Source organism: Lingula anatina, chromosome 6, assembly GCF_051362555.1.
Source record: "Lingula anatina isolate TDL-2025a chromosome 6, LinAna3.0, whole genome shotgun sequence".
Classification (NCBI taxonomy): Eukaryota; Metazoa; Brachiopoda; class Lingulata; order Lingulida; family Lingulidae; genus Lingula; species Lingula anatina.
In genome coordinates, this window is record NC_141772.1 from 14,308,756 (window position 1) to 14,333,364 (window position 24,609).

The window sequence follows — 24,609 nt, forward strand, 5'->3', positions numbered from 1 at the left end:
GCACCAGAAAGATAGACAGCGTCAACCCGTACACCATTCACCGTCAGCGAGACCCACTATCCCAAGCGGCCTACAAGGCACTTTTAGGCAGCTTTGCTCCAGAGGTGCGCGAAGGAGTCGATTCTACCCAGGCGAGCGACGTGTACAGCTTCGGGTGCACGATGGTCGATAAGCCCCCTTAAAGCAGTCCTCGGAATTGAAGCTCTAGTCAATACCTGCCTGAGAGAAGACCCGCGCGGGCGTCCAAAAATGCCTCTGCTGGCACAGGTGCTCAGAAACAAAACCACCATTATGGAGAAGAATCTCGGTTTCCCAATTACTGCTGGTATTGATGCTCGTCGCTCAAAGGTTTCTTTGAGCACTACACCTTATGTCCACAGGTTCTCCTCGAGACTTACCCGGCGACAGGAGGGGTTTCTGGACGGTCTCCAATCCCGCGGCGCTATTGCAATTGGGAACATAAAGTAGAAACAATACTGAGACCTGAACAGACCACTGCACCATTTTTCTTATTGTTTGTTTTAGATATTTTGAGATGCATAAACTCTGGAATAAGTTTGCTGATGTATTTTGAAACTAAGATCAACTCATAAAATATTCATATATTGTTTACTTTTTTCTTTACGTAGAACGACACACTTTATACTAAACCCAACTTTATTCGACGGTGCTTGAAAAATACCAGTGTCACTTTTGATTAAAAAAAAAGTTGCTTTACTTGCATTTATTCAAAACACTAGTTTCCTTCATTGCAACATGCTCTCCATCGATATAGATGTGCAATTCTTGTAAATATTCCGTTAATTCTGTAAATAATTACTTTGTATATATAGGTTGTTGGAATGCAATGTGAATCCGACGTTTTAGTCTAGTCTTTTCTATACACATAAAAATCAATGGCGTCTGAATCCATTTACATCATACTGTGATAATATTAATACAAACGTCATAAGTTGTTACTGGCACATCTGTGATATGTCTTTTCATAAGTCAAATAAAGAATAATGTAATACTAATACCTGTTAGAACTCTCTCTTTTTAATCAGAATTAAGCACTTTGGGGATAAAGGAATTATTAAAAGAAATATCAAGGGAGCTAAAACTGGCCTAGTGGGAGATAATTTAACACTTGATAAATTCCGCTACAGTATTGATGTCTATTAAAATCCTTCCCCGAAATAATGAACACTAGAACATTGTGGTTTATTCAGTATGTATATTTTTTACGAGTCGACAGTCCGACGGTTCTAAAATCCGCACCGCACCAGCCGCCGACTAACCCCAAACCCAATTTGTAATTAGGTGTAGTTAAACAGTGTATAAAGCTCTGTCAAACCTAGCATAAAAAGGTAGGCCAACGTATGTGTATTGTATGTGACAATGATCATACGGTCAACTTTGAGCGTATGTGAAGGCATCATCATTCGTGGACAGTTTAAGTAACTACCTCTCACCGAAAATGAGCCATACCTGTTGTAATTTGCATAACAATAAGTTGCTCATCGTTGTGCTAGCCGTCTTCCCGAATACTCACTTGGCAGTTGGACAGAGTCGGGTGTAGACGTAACTCTATGTGTTGTGCAGTCACAAGGTCGAGACGTACATGTAGAAGCAAATAGATGATTGTGAGTATCACTTTTTCTTATTTCTTCAGTAACCACTGCTATTAAATACTACAGGCGCAGACGAACGACGAACGAAAGAATATGTACGACAAATATTTAAGACATGAGTCCTTGATCATGAACTACTATTCTCATTGTTACTTGCATGTCACACAGATTGGTAGAATTTCACGGTTACAACACATTGGTACTCCAAATGTACAGGGTGAACGGCGCTCTAGATAACCTGACTTTTGATAGTAATCTAAGTTTGCTTGAAAACTTTTCGCTCTGTACTTTATTTTAGCTTTGTTGGGACATTTTGTGTACCCCTTGACAATTCATTTAGTATTTTTGATCTAATTTAAAATGGCGTGGGTGTTAAAAATGTAAGCATCACCACGTGCACCAAGATCACCGATTCATTTATTAGATGATGCTTGTCACAGTTCTTACCTTCTTATCTTGGTCAAATTCTATGGTCTTATCAACGTGTATATCAATACCATAGTCAAATTCTTTGCTCAAATTTTATCGACAGAACAAACGTCTTTGATGACAATTGCGATAGTTTCAAGAGGAATTTAAAAAAAATATTTAAATGATCTTATGGCCAGTTTTGCTTCTTTTAAGTTTCATTCCCTTTTACTGATTTTTACTTTAAAATCAGTGTTTGAAAAGAATTAATATTAAAAGTTTAGACAAGCCAATAAACACGTGCACGCACGCTGTTTCAATGTACCCCCCTCTTTGTGCTATTTCATGCCTGTTTAGTCTAAAGTAATAAACATTATAATTTTTCTTTTCAGAGGTCCAACGAGATTCTGCGTCATCAAGCAACCTACGATGCTCAGCGTTTGTTTCCACCCAGGAACCGCATGCTCATACGTACATCTATAATGTGAAAATTTAATAAATACTTTTGTAATTTAGCTTTTTTTGTATGAAATAAAGGAGATATAGATAATAGTAATGATAAGGGGAAATGAGTAATATGATTTTGTGTTTGAGGACTTTCAAAATCAGTCTGCTAAATCCGATCTGTTTGTAATGTCTTAATTTTTCTGATTTACGGTTTTCTATGGTACCTAAAACGTAAAGTTGAAATAGTTGTAAAAGTTATAACAATGATGGCCATACTTGTGTGTGTGTGTGTGTGTGTGTGTGTGTGTGTGTGTGTGTGTGTGTAAATGACGGATTTTTTGAGCCATTTAAACACTCTCAAAGAACATATCTAAAACCTTTAACAACAACCGACATATAGATAAAATGTGTATATAATTTACCGTTCTGATTCTTAAAAATTCACATTGTTTTCCTTGAAAAGCAAAATAAAACGATGGTGTTTTTCTGCCTGGATGTGGATTTTTTATACTTCTTAATATTGGATGGGTTCACTTTTGACAGGGTTTGGATTTTTGCGACCGTCAATTGATTTGAATTTGGTGAATACTAATATTTTAAAATGAAACAGAAAAATGAAAAGGCATGAAGAAATCTGATGTAACCCTAAACCTCGATTTTATAATGGCAATAGTTAAATTTATCCAAAAATTATATTCTTACGGTAAATCATCGAACACGTTTTTTTTTTCTGTGCTTCTCTGAACCAAATTAAGATAATTAGAAATAATATAAGAAATACATTTCTCATTCCTTCATGTATTTTGTGACCAATTTCAAGTTTAAGAAATTCATAAATGTGCAGTAAATCATGCTCATTTTATTAAATTGTACGTGGCCAAATTGAGATACTAATATTTTAAAATGAAACAGAAAAAAGAAAAGGCATGAAGAAATCTGATGTAACCCTAAACCTCGATTTTATAATGGCAATAGTTAAATTTATCCAAAAATTATATTCTTACGGTAAATCATCGAACACGTTTTTTTTTTCTGTGCTTCTCTGAACCAAATTAAGATAATTAGAAATAATATAAGAAATACATTTCTCATTCCTTCATGTATTTTGTGACCAATTTCAAGTTTTAGAAATTCATAAATGTGCAGTAAATCATGCTCATTTTATTAAATTGTACGTGGCCAAATTGAGATCCTTCAAATTGCCTTCAACTTGCTTTGCTCCAAATGACCCTTCCTCCGACGGAATAGACCCTCCCCACCTGACACCCCTCTAATGGAAAGGACTCGCCCCTCCTGACACCCCCAATGGAATGGATTCGACCCACCTGTCACCCCTCCAATGGAATGGACTCGACCCGCCTGACGCCCCTCCAAAAGAATGGATACGACCCACCTTTCACCCCTCCGATGGAATGGATTTGCCCCACCTGTCACCCCTCCAATGGAATGGAATCGCCTCACCTGCCAACCCTCCAATGGAATGGATTCGCCCCACCTGTCACCCCTCCAATGGAATGGAATCGCCTCACCTGCCACCCCTCCAATGGAATGGAATCGCCTCACCTGCCACCCCTCCAATGGAATGAACTCACCCCACATGACATCCCTTTAATGGAATGGAATCGCCCCACCTGACACCCCTCCAATGGAAAGGAATCGCCCCACCTGGCACCCCTCCTATGGAAAGGAATCGCCCCACCAGGCACCCCTTATATGAAATTGACTTGCTCCACCTAACATCCTTCCAATTTAATGGTTTCTCCCCACCTGACATTTGAAAGTTCATTGTCTGAATCATGTTTTCTTATACTTCTTTTTTATTTACTTAAATTTCGTATAATATTTATTCATTGATGTATCTTTTTTCATTTTTATTTTATTTATCTATTTATTTATTTGTTTAGTATAGTATTGTTATATATATTTTATTTTGTTGGACACGTTAGATCTCAAGGCAATAGCTAAGACGGCCTCAATTAATACTCTTCAATTGATATTATCTTTAATTTCAATAAGTGCCATTACTATGTATGTAAAAAAGCGAACGGCGAACTAAAATTTGACCCACCAGGGTGCCTTTAGCTGGTATGCCTTGTCCTATGTTAAAATATAGGCCATCTTCGTCTTAACAAGGTCAAGGTTGAAAAACACGGAAGTGCTCGTAGTGAATGCGCAGAAAGTTAATCAACTTCCTGATGTGAGGAGGCTTGCTTCGCTTATCTGATATATTGACATTACGCGATGTTTTACATTTAATCTGTTATTGAATGACATATCATTACCACTGTCGAGATGTCTAGGGTTATGAAGTTGAAACACATTTTTGAAGCGAAAGGTGAGTTGCACGATATGTAAAAATCACTGCAATTTGTGTTGATTGAATGTGTTCTTAAAACATTATTGTCTTCATTGCTTTTGCTATTTATTTATCCAATACATTAGCTGCATAGTGTCTAGTCCCTTCTCTAACCCCTGAAATACAATTTTACAGTTGGGGCAGTGAGCATATTTATTGTTTCATTTACTTTAACGAAATGCAGATTATTATTTTAGACACTGACTTCGGTCTTGTGATTGAAGACTGCCATTGTGTTTAGAAGTGAAACATGACTCATCACAGGCTAAAAAGAGTCCCAGTCAAGTTGATTTAAACTTTCATTCATGTGACCATTGTTGGATTGTCAGATAGCTTGGTTCTTTAGGCCAGAATTCATTGCAATCAAGCAAATTTGTAGAATGTATAAACAGGAATACCGGTATACATAGTACTGAGTATGTGTATACTGGTATATGTATCTATTATATGCTTGCTGAAATCTATTCTTTACCGCAAGTGGTATATTTCAGCAATACCATCTATACCAGTCCTTATGTGCAATAACACTACAGGGGGTTTAACTTTATGGGCAAAAGTTGATCAATTGATCATTGCAAGGACTCTGTTAGTGTTTATATGACCCTTATACATGTATTATAGCCAGGTTTTAGGAAGTGTTCAATAACTCAAAATGTACTGGTAAAGACTGTTTGCCTGAAGCATACCACTTGTGAAAAGGCCCATAGTTTCGACAGTGACTTGCATGGGTGGTGGTGGTGCCTATTCCCCTTGTTAGACAGAGAGAGTGACAGAGAGAGTGAGGTAAAGGGTGGAGGCTACATTTAATCATTTACATTTAACAGTTTATTGTAACAACAGTTTTATTGTCCAAGATGGCCTAGATGACCACAGAGTTTTGGTTTAAAATGTTGCATTATACTCTCTGGAAACAAATTATGATTTCTGTCACTTAAATTTAACCATGTGCAACTCTTGTTATATATCTAGCAAGAGATTTTGTCTTTAAAATTTTTTAAACCTCAAAATTTGATTCTTAAATTTTCCACTCAAACGTTTGATCAAATTTCATTGAGTTTGATGAATGAATTAATGAATGTTCGCTGCAGTATGTTCATTAAAGTCATAATAACTCTTCGTTTTGGCCAAAAATACGATTTTCCTGGAAAAAACGGCAATTTTCCCGTACTTCTGCATTTCTGCATTCTGCATTCAAAGTTAATCCAGGGTTTTTTTCCTAAACGTACGTTTTTTTGTTAAAATCTCTTAAGAGATTTTAACTGACGGAGCCCTCTCTCTGACATGGCAGTCACGTGATATCGAGCGATAGTTTCTGGTGACCTACTTAAAACCGCGGGAAAAGCAGACAACAACAACACTATATAACAATATTATAAGATTCATAAGATATATTCGTCTTATTGCTCAAAATGCATTTATATCTACAATGTGTGCAATTCTGGGCTTTTCGTTATCCGACGCACTGTACAAAAACTCGCAACTTACGTCTGAGGGTTTCCCGCCAATGTTATTTTGGTCTCGAATGAACGCGAGAATCCGCGTGACACCTAAACGTCATTGGCAACGGATGCACTTGTCGACCGTGAAGAAAGGCATCGAAAGCCCAAGTGACAAGCACAGATTTTAGTTTTACTACAATAACAGTCGTTTTAGTGGGAAAATGCAATAGAATATATTTCCAAGCGTTGTTTACAATGTATTTCTTGCGGAATTTTGAATCTCAAAGGAAGAGTTATTATTGCTTTAATGGAATCATGGCAAAAACTGAGGATCCCATCCTAATAATCCAAGCGATAATGCAGTCTGGCCAGTAATTTCAATGAAATTTGAACATCAACCAGTACAAATGGGCCAACAGTTCAAATTCATTCCTCTGACTCCGTTATGATTTTTCAGCAGTTGCTAGTCTATTTTTGACTTCACTTTCCACCATATTCCATCAAATTTTGCTTCATTTTATGCTAAATTATGAGACTAGGCTTTCTTGGACGATACCCATCGATACAATTTAAATATTTTTACAGTAATGACTTGATTTTTCCAATGGTCAAAAATTGTCAAACTTTCAGATACATATAGTAATCAACACAAAAATTAGATGTCTATGTAACATTTGTGGTGCTTTTATTATATAGAATAGAATTACTGAGTAGTTTGCCTTTAAATTTTGTGGCTACCACTCAATAGTAATGTTCTAATTTTTAAAAACTTTGACTTAAAAAATACAGTATCTGAAAAGTTCACACTTTTCTCCTATTTTAAAGACTGAGTAATTACGGTAGCATGTAACTAAACGCATGCATTTATCAATGTAGGAAAGAAAAAGCATGGGAAAAAGGTAGAAAGACAATCTTCTGTCACAGATCATGATATTGATGAACTATTTGGTAAGTTCATTTGCCACTGTTGCATGATCAGCATGAAGAAAATGTTATTGTTTTCTCCATTATTGTGGTACAGGTAATAATTTTTGTTTTGAGTGTTGTACATACATATATGAGATAGATGGGGGCTGTTTGATGTCAGTGTGCATGCTACCTGTATGTATCAACACTTGAGGACTCAAACTGAATGCTTAGACCCTGTTCCAAAATTGATCTAGCAGGATAAAACTCATCTCTGAGGGGTTTCTTGCTAAATTGCATATAGCTTAAGCGGCTCTGATGTCTGGTATGCCTACTGAAGCTGTTAGGGGGTAATTTTATATCATTGAGCAGCTTCAGTAGGTGTACCAGACATCTAAGCTGCTTAAGCTGAATGCAATTTAGCCAGAATCTCCTGGGAGATGGTCAATCTGGTTACTGTAGATACATCTGGATATGGAAATCGGCTTAATAACCAATAAAACGAAAAAAAACTTTTCATTACTCAATAATGACTTTTGGTCACCTACTATAAAGGATAGTTTGAACCTGTTTTTTCATCACAGTATACTGCTTTTCCTTTCAATATAGAATGTGAAAGAATGACAGATTGTGAATTTCAAGGAAATTATGTCACTCAGAAGATAAAACCCTAGTACTAGTACACTGTGTCAGAGTATTAAATTTAAGGACATTTTTCTTGTGACCTTATTGTCTGTACATTTTCACCAAAGCTTCCCATTCACTTTATGGCTGCTTCCTATCTATAGGTTAAGCACAGCTCTTATGAAGTCCTGGACCCTTGAAACTATCTGAGATAAGAGCATGAGGCATTAAAACCAGTGCCTTTGGCTTTAAGTTTATCTTATGCATAAATACAGGAAAGAAAGAACCATGGATTTAAGTTGTGTGGTATAAATTTAATCTGATTCTAATTAATGTACCTGGTAAGAAATTTTGGGTTATCTGCAATAAGAAATGTGTTTGTATTTTCTAATACAGAAAAAAAGCCAGTGATAAGATTCCCCAAATTGAGGAAGTTATTCATAATCTATGTAGCAAACAATTTTTCCGGATACTTTTTATTTTTTATCCATTAATGAAAAAGCAGGTATTATTCTTATATTCAACTTGCCACTTATTTGGCCTAAATTGATTTGTTGAAGTTTTTCCACAGAAGAGGAAGCAGAATGATAAATGAGCTAGCCTGGCATATAGTTAAAAGCTGAAGTTGCCTTGCCACTGTGAGGAAGGAAAAGAAGCTACCAGGCAGGATTTAAATGAACGTAATTCATGCTGAGAATCTCAATTAGATCATCATATACACGTCTTCTTCTGTCAGTGCGGTGCACACATGGTCTGCAGATGTTTGCTGATTTTTCCCCTCTTTTCTGACAAAAATACTCAAAGAGAATAAAAAAAATCATAACAGAAAACTTCAGGCATGTATATTTAAGCAAGCTTACTGGTTGGAACTCCATACAAACTTAGATCTGGAATAACAATTATTGAGGGTCCATTTGGAGGGGGGAGAGTATACACAGTTCACTGAAAATAAAATCATCAATTCACAAATAGCAGTAAAAAAGTTTCTTTGAAAATGCAGGAAGTACCAGTGGAAAATCACAAATCGCCAAGTTTAATGATTTTGTTTCACAAATGACGAGGAATAAAAAGCTACATTTATCCACATGTCATGGGTACGTAGTTCTTCAGGGATCATATGTGTACTAAATGATATAAATATTTCACACATCTTGGGAAATAAAAAGTGGTTTTCACAGGTAAAGTAAATACCCAGTGGGACTCTCCTTAATGTATCATCCCCTGGGAGACGAGCACATCTACAACCAGAATGAGTCGTGAAAAAAAAATTTATGAAAAACCTATGACAGGCATATTGATTTCCAAACTGAAACATAGTGGAAGGTGGTATATATAAGAACCAGACTTTCTTTAATAAACAAGACTGCATAAGGGTTTATAACTTTAAACATAGTTACGAGATTGATCTAGACTCATTCATAGTATTTACCTATAGAGCTCATGTTATGTAAATGCATACAAAGACCATTTATGTAATGGATGTAGAGCAAAATGTATTCTCACATTTTCTACATCATGGACATTAAGGATGTTATCTTCTAAAAAGTTCAGAGTTGCATTACAATCAGCTGGCATGTGGCACATCATTTTAGGGCATTTTAGTGATCTCAGTACTGGATCTTGGATCCTGATTTTTAGTAGCTACCTCATAGAGGTGAAAAATACATGTATAGATAGGCAAATAAAATATTTGCATATGCAGATATCACATTAACAGCATGCCAAAAGTATATCTTAAAATAAGTGATTGAGTTCATGAATTTTTTTTACTTATGTATTTATTCTTGATACAAACACAATTATGCTCATGCCAAATATATTTCTTAAAGTAAGTGATCAGGTTAAATATTTTTACTTATTTATTTGTTTGTTTGTTTATTTATCTATTCATTTATATTTGATGTAAACACAATTAAGTGCATGCCGAAGGTATTTCTTAAAATAAGTGATCAAGTTGAAGTATTTTTCTTTCTTTCTTTCTTTCTTTCTTTTTGATACCAACACAATTAAGCTCAGCCTTTGTCTCAACTGACGCATTCTGATACAATTCCCTAGGTCAGAATACATTCACCCTGAATATCAGAGATAACTGACCTCTGTTGGTAACACAGGTTAGTTTCCTGTAATATTTTATATGCAGGGTATTGTGCAGTGACAACTGTAAATTATAGATCTACGCATTTTTTTAAATTAAAAGACAAATCTGTCACAATATTCTAGCAGGAAGATTTTGTTTTTATTGACTAACGGATTTGTAAAGTTAATGTCAGTTGAAGTTGAGTTTCTATTTGCATATAGATCTAAGACTTTATGTATTTGAAAGAGGGTGCTTGAAGCAGGAAGACATTGATAAAGAAATCAGATGAAAATAATGATTATTTGTTGTTTTATCATTCTGTCAAACATTTTAGCTATCAAACTATTTACAGTATAGTACTTCCTAATTGGCACAACAGATTGAATGTACTAGTAATCAATTTTGAATTGGATTTTGACTTTAGTTTCTTTTATATTTGTTAAATGTAGTAACCAAAAGAGATAATTTTTCTCATGCAATTTTGTCTCAAGTGCCTTGCACATTTCACACACACACACACACACACACACACACACACAGTTTATATATATATATATATATATATATATATATATATATATATATATATATATATATATATATATATATATATATATATATATATAACTTCTACATGGCAACAATGATAATATCCTATTGTTAGTGCTCTGAAATCTGAAGCCCATCTGTGGTAAGGACTTTTGTATTGTTGAGAACTAGTATGTTGGTTCATGTGTGGTTTTGTAAATTATCATCTGGGTTAACATTTAACACTGCATATAATCAGATATAAAGCCCTTCTTGACATACATAGAAAATCATTGTTAAAAGAACGAGGAAGTGAAAAAATGAGATGTACCTTCCAGTCCTGGACTGATTCTTTAAGCTAAGGATGGCTTTTAGGAAAGGTAAATATTCTGAAGAATTTTTAGTGACTTAGGGCGTATTCCCAGACATTTAGATTGATCTATCCCCGTGGGGAGTCTCACTAGATTACTGTCAGATAATCCGGCTTGAATGTCCGACCCGCCTACTACAAGCTGTAAGGGGGTAATTAACTTTCGTGCCCGCTCAGCTGACAGCTATTTAGCGTGAACCCCCAGGGAGTTAGGTGGATCTAGTTTGGATCGATCTGATCTCTGGGAATGGGATCTTAGTGTTACTTAAATGATAATTTTTCAAAGCAGTTTTTAAGCAAGGTCAAATGTGCAGTTAAGGTCATTTTTTTCCAATTGCTTAGGATCAAACTGGGGCTATTTGGACAAATTGAATTATACTTTACATTGCATGTCATGCCATTTATTGTGCATGCCATATTTTGCAGTGCTTGTTTCTTCTAAAAACTAATTTTATTGACAGAACTTAAGGGCGTGTTTATTTTAATGCCTTATACTCCTTGTCTCATATGAGTCTTATCTTAGCAGTTGAGACAAAAATATCAAACATGGTGGGCGTTCTTTATGATGCACTTTATAAGACCCCATTCCCATTGACACCATTGTTCTACTTAGATCGACCCAACTCTGTTGGGGCTCTCGCTAAGTGCAATCAGCTTAACTAAATGACATGCCCCCTGTTGTTTCCAGTGTGCTGATATAATCACAAGCTTTTATTTATTGTTTTTAATGCCAGTAGGAGGTGTGTTGATATTTAAGCTGATTGCTTTCAGTGAGAGTCCCTGCAGAATTGGGTCGATCTACAAAGACCAATGGTGTCATGTACAAAAAGGGGGTGTTATAATGTAAATTTTATTATTATTCTACTTTGGCATGATAAAAGGTAGTTTGTGCAAGTATAATGTGGATCTTGGCTGTCAAGATTATATGACTGAAATTTATTTATTACTACTTTATTACTACTTTATGGCTGTATAAGAGCTAGGTGAACTTTTATAGGGATGAATTGGAAGACTAGTGTTATTCTCATGTGTGTGTGTGTGTGTGTGTGTTTGTTTGGACAAAACCTACATGATTTGTTTTTCAGCTGTGATCAAGTGTGTAGTGTACTTGTACTGATCCTAATAAACAGTTATTTAGAAAAATTGCTCTCTTGATTGGAAACTTAAAACATTTTGCTAGATTAAGGCAGAACCAAACACAATTTTCTTACTGTAAAAGCAACAAGTAGTATGTAATATTTCATGGCTTTGAAACCAAATATCAGGAAGATGTATTGCCCATAGAGCAACCTTTCTTAAGATTGGAAGTAGGATATTCTTTTCAAAACCCATTAGACTTGGTTATTATTCAGTTTTTATATACTGTGATTATGTACTGAAGCTGTCGGCGTGACTTTCTAGTACATAAATGTTTTCCAGCTTGCAAAGCTTATTGTGTGCTTTAAGCAGTGTGGGAGTTACCTTGAATATAATGCATCAGTCTTATGTCTCATGTAGAGAGGCTAGCACTTATTTTTTTTTTTTTTTTTTTTTTTTTTTTTTTTTGAAGTTGAATACACACAGAGAAAGCACATGCATACGGCATAGTGCTTTTTCATTGAAATCATGAAGAGAAAACCTACCTTAAAGCAAATTGTGAGAAAGAAGAAGGACAATGACCAGCAAAGATTTGTCTTATGCATTGTATTCAAGGTTGTTCTTTTTTTATGTGTACATATATCTTTACATAGTAAAGTGCCCGTCATTCTGTAAGGTGTGTTTTAAGAAGGTTTTTTGGACTTTGAATGTTGGTCTAGAAGTAAATAGACATGAACTAACAGATATGGCAGGATAAAAATTAACCTGGTTGATAAATAAGTTTACTGATAGGGGAGAGCACATATTTAATTGTTATTTATATATCTATTTTTGCTTCTTGTGTGGTTAAGAGGTCAAGATTCACTGACATTTCATATTAAGCTTGGTTGTGATTTTGATGTGTTTGTGTTTTAAGTTTATTCAGCTGGTTATAGGTATGGCCCATGCATGCAGTTTTCATATTTACATGTATATTATTTATCTAGGGGTGAATAAATTAGAGCCTGCAAATTGTAAATGTTTTATGAGATTTTTTTTTAAATATTCCACTTTTTTGGATGATTTATAGTTTAATGTCTTCGTGTTCAAAATTTGTGAATTTCCTGGAATATTTCTATTAATAGCTTCCCAAATTTATTCCTAATGCCTTTCTTATGTCATGACAGAAAAGAGTGCTGCTTACCTGGACAAGGAAGGAGACAATTCACAGAAAAAGAAAAATGCAGCAGACGACATGTATGCAGTGGTGGTCAAAAGGAAAGGCAGGATGAAGGTTGAGGAAGAAGAGAGCAGACGACGCTCAAGGTCGCTCCCCTCGGCTGCTAAATATGGCTTACCAAAACCAGAAGGTACTGACTGAATAGAAAGTGTTGAAAAGTAGAACTAGAATTTCTGATTTTTCTTTTTTAATTATTGTAAATTTCATAGATTATTTGTAAAGAAAATGACTGAAATGGATCTACTTGGCAGTGTACATTCTCATTGAAAAAACTTTGGGTTTATGATATCAGTAACTACAGCATAAAATCTTCAGAAAGTTTAATATTTAACATTACACAGAGTATGTATTGATATTTGCAATTTGACAACTAGAATAACTAATAGGTATCTCAAATTAGAAGCTAGGTATACTTTTTCATCCAAAAAAAATTTAAAAATCAAATGTTTTATTGCATGAAAATGGGAAAACTATTACAGAATTCAGAAATGAAATGATTTTGCTCTCAGGCAATTTTTCTGTCTTTGTTCTTGTTCCCTAAAATGAGAAAAGGTATGTCATGTGATGTGAAGTTAACCTATGTTCTTTCTGAACATTCTTATTTTAGTACCCAAAAAACCTAATTTCCTGAAAAATTTGATGTCTGGAAAAGGCAAGGACGACGCAAAGAATAAAGAACCTGATAAGAAAGTGCAACATAATGAGAAAGACAAAAGTCCTGGAACTGGGACCACTTATGCAGTGCCAGCTTTTCCGTACTTGCCTCGAACTAGGACTATAAATAGAGGGCGCTCAGTGAAGCGCAGAGGGCGAAAACATAGCGGTTCTAGCGAGGCTAGCCACACAGCGGTATCTAATGAAAAAGAAAGTCCAGAATCCCCTAGTGACTCAAGTGCATATGTTAGTCAAAACGGCCACAGCTCGGACCGTGTTTCTACGTACAGTGACCACCCTTATGACAATGTCGTAATTGAAAATGGACACAGTGATCATGCTACCGATGACAAAGTGTCTCCAGTTCAGCCTGGATGTTATAATAAATCTAATTATTCAGAGGAATCTAAAAATGTGGAAGGGAATAATAGAAATACATCTGAAGATTCCGAGGAAGTTGAGGAACATTTGAAAAAAGTGGAGTCATCGGGAGAGCTGTCTACTGGCCGGTCATTATACGATGAGTTTGACGACTGGTGGGATGATAGTAGTTTTAGTGATGATGATGAGGATGAGGGAATAAATGAGGAACTCATCGTCCCCGATGTTGAAGAGGAAGTTGTAAGTGTTCTCTGTTCCTGACATAAAAATCTGAAAATAGCATTCTTTAAATGAAACAAAATGATAAACTGTTTAAAATTTTAAGCTTAACATGAAAAAAGTACTATGGAGTGAAATACTGAGGATTCTTTAAAAATCAAGCAAGTAACAACATGCAACACTTTATTTAGTGGAATTTTTTAAAAAAATTTTCTTCAAACAAAAGTAGATGTGTAAAAGACCAGTTTGCCTTTTAAAAAGAGGAAGTCCCATAAACAAACATTATATATTGTGTTCCAGGAAGCCACAGTAGACACTCCAGAGAAGAAGTTGTATAAGATAGCTATGGAATTACTGACCACGGAGAGAGCCTATGTGCAGAGATTAAGGCTGGTGCATCAGGTACATGAAACTGTTAGATGTGTGTGTGTGTGTGTGTGTTATGCCACATGTGTTTATACATGTATACCTGTGTGCTTATCAAAATCAAAAGCTTTTCATTTCTCATACAGTCAAACGAAATAAAGTTAAACCAAAAGATTTCATTATGCAAAGCATACACCTTAAAATGAAAAAATGAAAGAATTAGTCAACAAATATATTTTAAGAATTGAATCAGTTATCAGTTAAATGTTTAATGTGTTTACAGCCTCAATCAAATCTTGTTTTTGTTATATAAAAGAAGATATAAATGACTTCCATTATGTCTGCTTTTTGCATTTTGTGTTATCAACAGATTGTGATGAAATTATCAGGATGTGTCAGAAATGGGATTACTATTATTGGTTAGATTTTGATGGTGATCCATTATTTTAATTAATTAGAAATGAAAATTGAGCTAGCTAGCTTGAGTAAGATTTAAGATATTTCTTTTCCAGGTCTTCCATTTCCGAGTGCTCACAGAGAATCACAAGCATCAGATGTTTCCAGATGAAGTTCTGGGTAAAATGTTCTCCAATATTCAAAGTTTATACCAGTTCCATGCTGACTTCATGCTTCCACAGTTAGAGGAAAGAATGTCAAAATGGTAAGTGCTCAGTCACAGTCAGTTTCAGAGATTTTTATTTTCAGAAAGTGTTGAAAAAAAGAAAACCATAGAAACAGTTTTATTTATGAAACAATTTGATGTAATTTAAAATATAGTATTTATTATGGCATTGTATTCTTATTCAAGACTCATGGAATGCAAATTTAAACATATTTATTACAATTATTAAGCATATTAGTTTTCTAAATAGATAATTATGTTTTCAGTATACCTTTTGTGTAAAAGACTGGCATACATGTAACAACGTACCAGGGGCATTTTACTTGAATTAATAAAATTTTGCTTCCCCCCTCCCCCCCTTTATCAGGGATAGCAATTGAAATTAATTCTTCTTCCTTCCTTCAATGCTCTGTTGCTGCATTCAATGAAGCCATTCTTTTTCAGGGGTGAAATCCAAAAGCTTGGTGACTTACTGAAGGGCTTGGCACCATTTCTCAAACTTTATTCAGATTATGTGAAGAACTTTGACAATGCTATGCAGACCATCAATTTCTGGAAGGAGAGAAGTCCCAAGTTTGCAGAAATTATTGATGAGATTCAGGTCAGCTTTGGACCCTGAGCAATGTGATATTTTTCATTAATTTAATATTTATTTTGTTGATTTTCATAGAAATATCATCTTTTTAGTTTTCAAGAAATTTGCAGTATTACTTAACATGTTTTAATGAAGTGTTTGAAAGTAGAGTATGTTTCCAATTTTATTTTCTATCTCCTTTAAATCATACAATAAAAGATTTTTTTATAATATTTAAGAATATTTGATGAATTAAACAATTTTTTATAGAAAACTCCAGAGTGCGGTCTCCTAACATTACAACACCACATGCTGGAGCCCATACAAAGAGTACCAAGATATGAACTTTTACTCAAAGGTATGTATCCACTAGTTCATTATTAATTCAGAAAGTCAAATACAGTTTTGTTATGTTTTTCCTTTGACTTTCAATCTATCTCATTACTTTAATCAAGTGCTGGGATAGGGTTTTTCAGAAGATGTTCTTGTCTAGCATAAAAATTGATTTGTCACTGTTGTGTATTGATGTTTCTAGTATTAGTAACACATTTACACTATTGTACTCACAAGCAAGAAGTATGTCTCATTCATGAATTGTGCTCATTCCAGACTACATCAAGAAGTTGCCAGAAGGTTCTGTAGACAGGGAGGATTCTGAAAGTAAGTTCAGTATACCCATCAGTTTTTACTTTTAATAGAAAGTTGAAAAGTATATGTAATGCAGTGTTTCATATCTTTATACCGTGAGTTTAATTCCTGGGAATTGTACCATTTATCATATGTAAAGGCTGAATTTTAGGTCTCTAGACTAGTGCATATTTAAAAAAATGTATTTTGTTAATTTAAAGGGATAAGTGAAAATGATTCATTTGTATTGGGTTTTACTTTTTCAGAGGCTTTGAATTTAGTGGCCACTGCAGCATCACATTCCAATGAAGCCATGAAAAAAATTGTAAGTTTTCTATGATTTAAGTAAAGAACATTATAAGAAGTTCACTTACTGTGTACATAACCAATATATGTACTGAATGTGGAAAGAAATCAGTTTGAGTCAGTTTAATATTAGAGCCCATTGGCAAAGGAATACTGTTAAATATTCTGTTGACATATTCTTTCATCCGTTTATATATTCTCACTTCCCTTTGAACACAGGGTGTATTCACCAGTGCACATAGAGTGTTATTTTATTTGAATTTAAATGACACTATATTGGATAAAAATAATGAAATTTTATCCCAATTGTTTTTAGGTAAAAGGTAAATTTTTCATAATTACAAAAAGGGTAGTGCACTCAATAACATGAAGAGAAGGCAACTCTAGTTATTAAACTTTTCTTCCAGGATCAGTTTAAAAAACTACAGGAGATTGAACAGAGTCTGGGGAATACAGTGTCTTTGATAAACCCAACCAGAGAGCTGATCAAGGAAGGTCCAGTTGGTAAAATTTCTGCCAGGAATGGTCAAGAAATGAGCAGATATCTCTTTTTGGTGAGTGGTCAGTCACCTCAGGCATGCTAAATTGCCTGTAATTTTTTATTTATTCAATTATTTTTACACCCCAATACATATTAACTGTTTAAGCAAATTACATTATTTTTGGGCTTATTTGTAATTCTGCTTATTGTTTATTGTTTATTTAATGTACAGTGGAAAGTATGGGTAGGGATTATTAATCAGACCTCAATTTGTATATGTTAATCATAAATTTATATGAAAATATATAAAAGAATGAATATATATTAGATATAAGATAAAATAGAGCAATAATTAAGGAGACATTAAAGCAGAGATCAAGTAGATCTAATTTTTATGCCATAGAGCAATTATTTAGTACAGATCTCCCATCATTTTGTATATGTCAATGCCCTTTCAGTTTAATGACCTTCTGTTGGTGTGCTATGAGCAGCTGCTGGCTGTACCGGGGCTGGGACCTAACTACAGACTGAAGGCCAAGTTAGACATTGATGGCATGCAGGTTGGTCTCTCTCTCTCTTTTTTCCACTCATTGCCTCTCTCTCTCTTTCTCACTCCATTAATGGCATGCAGGCTCCCTTCTCTCTCTCCCTCTCTTTCTCTCTCTCCATTAATGACATGCAGGTCTCTCTCTCTCTCTCTCTCTCTCTCTCTCTCTCTCTCTCTCAGACAATTTTCATTAAAAAATTTGGACGCAAGATTTACTTTGTGTTCACTTTTTGTTTTCATTTACCACTATAAGTCGGTCATGCATACAAAAATTGTTATATGCAAGTATGTTGCAGGCATGTTAACTATTTCAAATTTAAGATTTTTTTCTTTAATTACTTTCAGTTGTTAATATGTCCTTACTTGAATATAATTCAGAAATGTTTCTTTTAAAGATATTTGAAGGAGACAACTTGGCCAAGTCCAATACATTTTACATCAAGAGTAAACAAAAAACATTGGAACTCTTTCTTGGGTAAGTTTTTTTTTCTGAGATTTGTTCATTGGAAATTTCCTTGTGGAGTAAGATTACTTGATTCATTTGATTTCTATGTTGCTATACTTACCAAACTTTTGTTCTCATTCCTAGTTTTACTGCTTTTTCCTTCAATCCAATAATGATTATAATTGTAATAATATTAATAATTGGGCAACTTTAAGCACCTTTGCATGTATGTGGCACGTGTGCTGTATGGAGTAATTACAAAATTAAAATAAAAGAAATGTCTTTCCTCGAAGTATTTGAAGAAACAGAAACATTAATACTTAAAAATTGATTTCAGTTCCATTAAAATTTTGACAACAAGTGTTTGGTGCTGCTTTTGGCACTTATGTAATAATGTATAATAGAAATGAAAAGCATGTTTCTTTCGTTTATGAAAATAGCTTAAATAAAAGTGACTGCAGTGCTTTTTACAATTAGAATATGGAGAGAAGTTTTGTTGATTTTGGCTGTGACTAATACACTTGCTGTGATGTTTTTTTTTCTTGGCTTTAATGAAGCTCATATGAGGAAAAGGTTGATTGGCAAGCAGTAAGTACAGATGTTTCAGCACTATAACAATACTCACTTTTAATAGTATTTATGAAAACCACTCAAGCCATGCAGGGCATAAATTCAGTTTATGACCTCATGTTGCAAATTGAAGATTAGGCATAAAAATCGTGGAAAATAGTGCCTCTGATATGCCCTACAAGAGAAGGTGCATATAGTATTACTAAGTGATTTGTGATTAGTCTTAGGTGACCTTTGGAAAGATTTTCGTAATATGTTTAAATAAAGAAGTTAAGCCTTTTAAATCTCTACGAGATTATGATATATATGCATACTTTATCTCAGACAATGGCCAGGACTGTGAATGATTACACCAAGAAAAAGAAGTCTCTTAAACCAACTGTCAGCCAAGAGAATTTGGTAAGCATGCATTTTACTATTTTTGTTAATCATAATTATATCTGAATTATAATTTTTTTCGTTTTATGTTGGCTGTCTCACCAATGCCTTGTGTTGAGCATGCTAGAAAATTTACTCTTCAATTCTGATATAATATAAAATTGAAATAAATAAACATTTTCCAGATATTTAACACACCAAAGCTCAATTACAGATTTAAGTCAAAATTTATATGTATAATTATATTTTAGCTTGACACTGTAAATGACCAAGAGCTTGGGATGAGAGCACCTCGTTGGGTGAAAGACGACGAGACAACGATGTGTATGCGATGTGGTGCGCAGTTCACAACGATCAGAAGAAGACATCACTGCCGAGCTTGTGGTTATGTAAGGGTTGTGTTAATTGTTAATGGAGAGTCAGTAGAGAAAGTAACCGTCCTAGCTGACAGTTTTCCATCTAAGCTGATAGTCTTTGAAATTTTTTTATGAAAATATTTTATCCTGAATATATACTTTTGATCAAAGTTTCATAGTCATAATCCACACCCCCTGAAAACTACCTATTATACCTATAATAATATTATGATAAAACTGGCTAAATATTACTACAAGTAGTACAAGATAATGGTTATTTTTGACGAAGAGGTTGCCATTTGGAGTAAAGCTTATGTATATCAATATTAATTATCATGCATGTTTATTGAGTTTACTTAGCTATGAACCCTTTCAAAATATTGATTTAATCTTATGTCATAAAATTTTTCATTAGATCACTTAGCTCAGTTGAAGGCTGGATTTAATTTTTAATTAGTATTTTCTGATTTGAAAGTGACCTTTTTTAGTTTTCCAATTGTGATATTTTGTTTCATTTGAGCTGTGCAGTGTACACTCATTTAAATGATGTGATCTTTCCCTCAAACCCCAGGTTGTTTGTGGCAAATGCTCCAGTTATAAAGCCAAGCTGCAGTTTGATGAGAAGTTTCACCGTGTTTGTGGCGACTGCTTCAAGAAGATTCTGCCATCAGGGCCAGCTGTTGGATCAGAAGATGGTGCCCTCAAGAGACCTGCACATTTGGAGGTTAGTTGTCACATCTAACACATTTGTATGACTGATTGCTGTCACACCTAACACATTTTCATATGGCTGATTGCTGTCACACTTATTACATTTGTAGGTCTCATTTATTTGTATATGACTGATTAATGTCACACCTAACACATTTGTATATGTCAGACAGTCATTCGATAATCATTATGAATTGTGACACAAAAACCTAATGCATCTATTTTTTAGGGAAATACAACACATTCTGTCAATTTGGACCTTATTAATCCTGACCTAATGTACATCTAATGAAAAAATATTTTATTCTTTCATGTACTCCCCTTTTAACACATTTTCTGTGATATTACAATGAACATTCACAACAAAAAGAAAGGTGCTCCTCTCTATAAAGATAACACAAAAAGTATGAATTTGCTGGGGTTTATTTTATCCTAATAGACTTTTCTCATTTGATTTCAAGGTGAGGGCCAGTGAAAACCTAGTTATTGGAGGATACCTACAACTCAGCAGTGACCTTGGCAAGACCTGGGAGAGAAAGTATTTTGCTGTTCACCAAGATTATGTTATGTATTGCTATAAAGCTCATCAGGTATGACAAATATACATAGCTGGTTTTATTCAGTCATTCATTCTAAAATTTTCCCCACAATACAGTTATTTTTGTTCAACAATAAAGTAATTGTTATCTTGTTGCCCTTTGTAATAATTTAATAATTCAAAGTCATTTCAGTCATGGGAGTAAGGTTCTCATTTAATTATGCTGAATATCATAAGTGCTAAATTTGTTAAGTGTTCTTTGTGTGTCAAGTGTCAAAAGAGAGAGAGAGAGAGAGAGAGAGAGAGCAAATCTTCATAATTGAAAGTGCAGGTCTCAATAGTTAAATAAGTTAAACATTAATTATTAATTTATCATTCCCCAGGACCTGTTTGCCATGACCTCAATGCCTCTCCCTGGCTATGTAGTCGGTCCTGCCACAGAGACCGACCCCGTGACAGGAGAAAAGAATAATGTGTTCAAGCTTCAGCATCATCACAAACAGTACTTCTTTAGGGCAGCTGATGCAGGAGAATGTAAAAAGTGAGTCTGCTGATTTGACTCAAAAACTAAAATCCACAACTTCTTATCTTTAACATTGTTTATATGTTTTAAAAACACTGCTAGTATAAATGAGATTGATCTTTATGCAAGATTAAAAAGAAAGTGGCTTTGAAATCCCAAACATTTTTCTATGATTTAAACAACTGATTGCCTTATTGTTCAAACATTTCACTTTACCATTTTTTTCAGGTGGCTGAAAGTTTTAGAAAAAGTTGTCCAAGCAGAGCTTCCAAGTATTGTCATACCATCCCCTGAACAAGCAGAAACCTAGCTGGGATCATTTCAAGGGCACACAGATGTATTTTGTCTTCATCCAAATGAGATGACAGTAAAAAACCACGTTGTGATTGAGATTATGATTGTAAAACTTCCACCAGACAAAACATGATTTTTGTCTTCCTTGGAACAAGTACTTAATATTTATGTATAGATATATAAAAACTTACTGTGTATGTGTGTTGTTGATTGTGGTTCTTGTCTTCCTTGAAACAGGTACTTAATATTTATATATGGATATATAAAAACTTACTGTGTGTGTTGTTGATTGTGGTTCTTGTCTTCTTTGGAACAAGTACTTAATATTAATATTTATATATATAGATATGTAAATACTTACTGTGTGTGTGTGTTAATGGGGGTCACAATTATCCATTTTAATGGAACAACAAAAGCTCAGATGTGAAAACAAGATTCTACTTTTGTTATTGACAAGGTGTTTTTTAAAATGATAATATGTAATTTGTCTCAAATTTGACATGAGATTTTTTTTTTTGATAAGTCTGAATCACTGCATCCAAATACTTATTTTTTCCCCTTTTTAACAACAGAATATCTACAATATATTTTTGATGGTACAAAATGTGATTCTATAATTGAATCATATTTTTGAATTGACTGCTCTATACCTCTTTATTACAAGGACATGATAATGTGGATGTGGAATTATCCACTAGATGACGCAGTTCTATTGTTTTACCTTGATCACAAACTCATGTACTTTTTTCATTGGAAATCCTTGTCTTCCATTTTTTAAGCTAATTTTTTCTAGTGCCCATTTGGCATTATATAGCAATAGTACAAAATACAGGTCTTATACAAGGTGTCACATTTTTTTGAATGTTGCACATTTTAAGCTATTAATTCCCATTCATCATCTGTTATTCTATCACTAGTATCTTGATATGATGGGCAATAGATCTAAGTCATTTGAGACTTCAACAATTATGCAACCATGCTCATATTATCTACTTTAAAAACAGTAACAGTTCCATGTGTTACTTTCCTTACCATTCAGCTGAAACAGAGTTCTGCTGATCTCATATCAATTACTAATCAAACACTAAATATCACCAATCTCTGTTCATATGTTGTTATGGGGACCACAATAACTCCATATGGTGACTGACTCAGGAACAATAAATGGTTCAGAAAGATCTTTCAGTTGTATGATAAATCCTAAGCTTTATACAGGTTTGGCAGTTAAGGTTGTGAGACCAGGGAATTATTTCACAATAGAATGAGGGCCAAACTTTGGTCAAAACTTTAAGCTAGAAGTTTTAGCATACTCTGACCCAAGTCAATCAGGCCCCAGTTTCACAAATAAAAAACTTAAGTCAGGATCCCTGGCTTAGAACTTAATTACCAAGGTTACTTGGTCACATGGGCACATCTTACCCTATCAGGAGCAGTATAACAGCACTCTCATGGAAATCCTAGTCAGCTAAGCTAGGGAACTGACTTTTTTTTGTTTTTGTTTTTTTGTTGTTTTTTTTGGTTTTTGTTTTTTTCTTTCTTTTGACCAGATCTGGATAAATGAAATATTGGCCCTATTATTTGTTTTCCATTCTGTATTTATTAACCATGCCATATTTTATCTTAAAGTACATCACAACCTTCACAATGGATTCTGTTTATTCTGCAAGATTAGAAAAACAGTGACTGCTACATATCATATATGTTCACCTGTTATTAGACAGGAATGATCTTTTAGACTTTGAAGAACATAAGGAATTTTGAATTATCATTGCTTTACATGGTAAAGCATTCTTGTTAATACATATGACATTTGCTATGAATGTATGTAATCATTTAGATGACAGTAATGTGAAAGAGATGCTAACAGTAACTAAATTATTCTATAACAACATTGGGCATTGAACACTTTTTTGTGATATTTTATAAAATGATTTTGGAAAAGTTAATGGTACTGTAATTAATTTATTAAAGGGATCTTTTAGTATGTTATTGTCTTCCATATTATATCACATTTGCTTTAATTAAATTTAATAATGCATTATTGAATAAAAGCATGGTATCGAAGGAATATACCGAACGGAAAAACTTGACAACGATAGATTTGGCGACATCTCCGTGCCACTCTTCGGCGATGTGGCCACTGTTTCCAGCAGCCGGCAGAAAATTGATCTCCTGTTAGGTTAAGCAGTCACAAAAAAATATGATCTTCCAAAACATTATTACTATTATTATTATTATTGTTATTGAAAATAGGAAGGTAGTCCGAATTATTTGACAAAATCATGCAAAGAAAAACTTACTCAAAAAACATGCTTCCTCTTTATGTAATACATATGTGTGGGGTTTAAGTGTTATAAATAGGTGGTTTGTGCAAAAAATGTTTTTTGTAATATCTATACATTGTCTAGAAAAAAAGCTATTTTAAGTATTTACTCATTGCTTTCATTAGTCCCCAAAGTAAGCATGTTATTGTATTCGGATATGTTGCCTGATCTCTCACTTGATAAAGGTTTCCTTAGAATTTCGTGTACAAAAAGTAGTGTTTTTTGTCTGTCTTTATCAGCCTTGGAATTTTGTATATACTCTTTATGTGCAATATTTATGATCTGTGACCTGGGGTCTGTATTTCAAGTTAATTTAACTTTGAGTTGTATTCCAAAACTCTGTTTCTCAATATTGAAAAATGTGGTCTTCTTGTGATTCTTAGTCATTGTGTGTTTTAAAATGATCCTTTAATTTTCAGCATATACATAGCTATCCTTCCTTTGAAACCTGACAAAAAGAACAAAGTAAAAGAACCACTTTCTCCTTTTTAATTAAACATGCATGTAAATAGTATAGATTCTGAAATCTTCTAAGAAAAAATGTAGTTTTCCTAGGCAAAATTGTTATATGTAAATTACTAATGTTGTTTAAAAAACAATAAATGAAAGAATGATGTCAAGGGCATACA

The 24,609-nt window shown here is 34.0% G+C and overlaps 1 protein-coding gene and 1 long non-coding RNA gene across 4 annotated transcripts; both read left to right on the top strand.

Moving 5' to 3' along the window:
• The first annotated feature begins 1,160 nt into the window (after positions 1-1,160).
• On the top strand, positions 1,161-2,577 carry LOC147761211 (uncharacterized). The gene is made up of 2 exons (XR_015335134.1): positions 1,161-1,625; positions 2,414-2,577. It is a non-coding gene; the product is annotated as an uncharacterized LOC147761211 (long non-coding RNA).
• A 2,045-nt stretch (positions 2,578-4,622) lies between these two features.
• Positions 4,623-24,605, top strand: LOC106151035 (FYVE, RhoGEF and PH domain-containing protein 2). Of its 3 annotated transcripts, XM_013524114.3 has the most exons (20): positions 4,623-4,803; positions 7,140-7,211; positions 13,012-13,194; positions 13,672-14,339; positions 14,619-14,720; positions 15,197-15,345; positions 15,751-15,907; positions 16,151-16,238; positions 16,490-16,540; positions 16,774-16,832; positions 17,221-17,367; positions 17,753-17,854; positions 18,237-18,316; positions 18,844-18,874; positions 19,181-19,255; positions 19,486-19,623; positions 20,162-20,314; positions 20,763-20,891; positions 21,223-21,380; positions 21,591-24,605. In XM_013524114.3, exons 1-20 carry the CDS (start codon positions 4,761-4,763, stop codon positions 21,670-21,672), a joined length of 2,667 nt encoding a protein of 888 aa, XP_013379568.2. In that variant the 5' UTR covers positions 4,623-4,760; the 3' UTR covers positions 21,673-24,605. The 3 variants fall into 3 exon arrangements, with proteins under 3 accessions (XP_013379568.2, XP_013379576.2, XP_013379583.2); XM_013524122.3 differs by lacking the exon at positions 7,140-7,211 and having other exon boundaries at positions 4,628-4,803; XM_013524129.3 differs by lacking the exons at positions 4,623-4,803; positions 7,140-7,211 and adding an exon at positions 10,686-10,778.
• The last annotated feature ends 4 nt before the right edge of the window (positions 24,606-24,609 follow it).

Excerpts from the sequence above, each read along its gene's own strand:
- LOC106151035 (XM_013524114.3), top strand. The coding sequence starts at position 4,761 with ATGTCTAGGGTTATGAAGTTGAAACACATTTTTGAAGCGAAAG. Across the intron at positions 15,346-15,750 it reads GAGGAAAGAATGTCAAAATG|GGGTGAAATCCAAAAGCTTG; the intron begins GTAAGTGCTCAG and ends ATTCTTTTTCAG. Across the intron at positions 21,381-21,590 it reads GATGCAGGAGAATGTAAAAA|GTGGCTGAAAGTTTTAGAAA; the intron begins GTGAGTCTGCTG and ends CATTTTTTTCAG.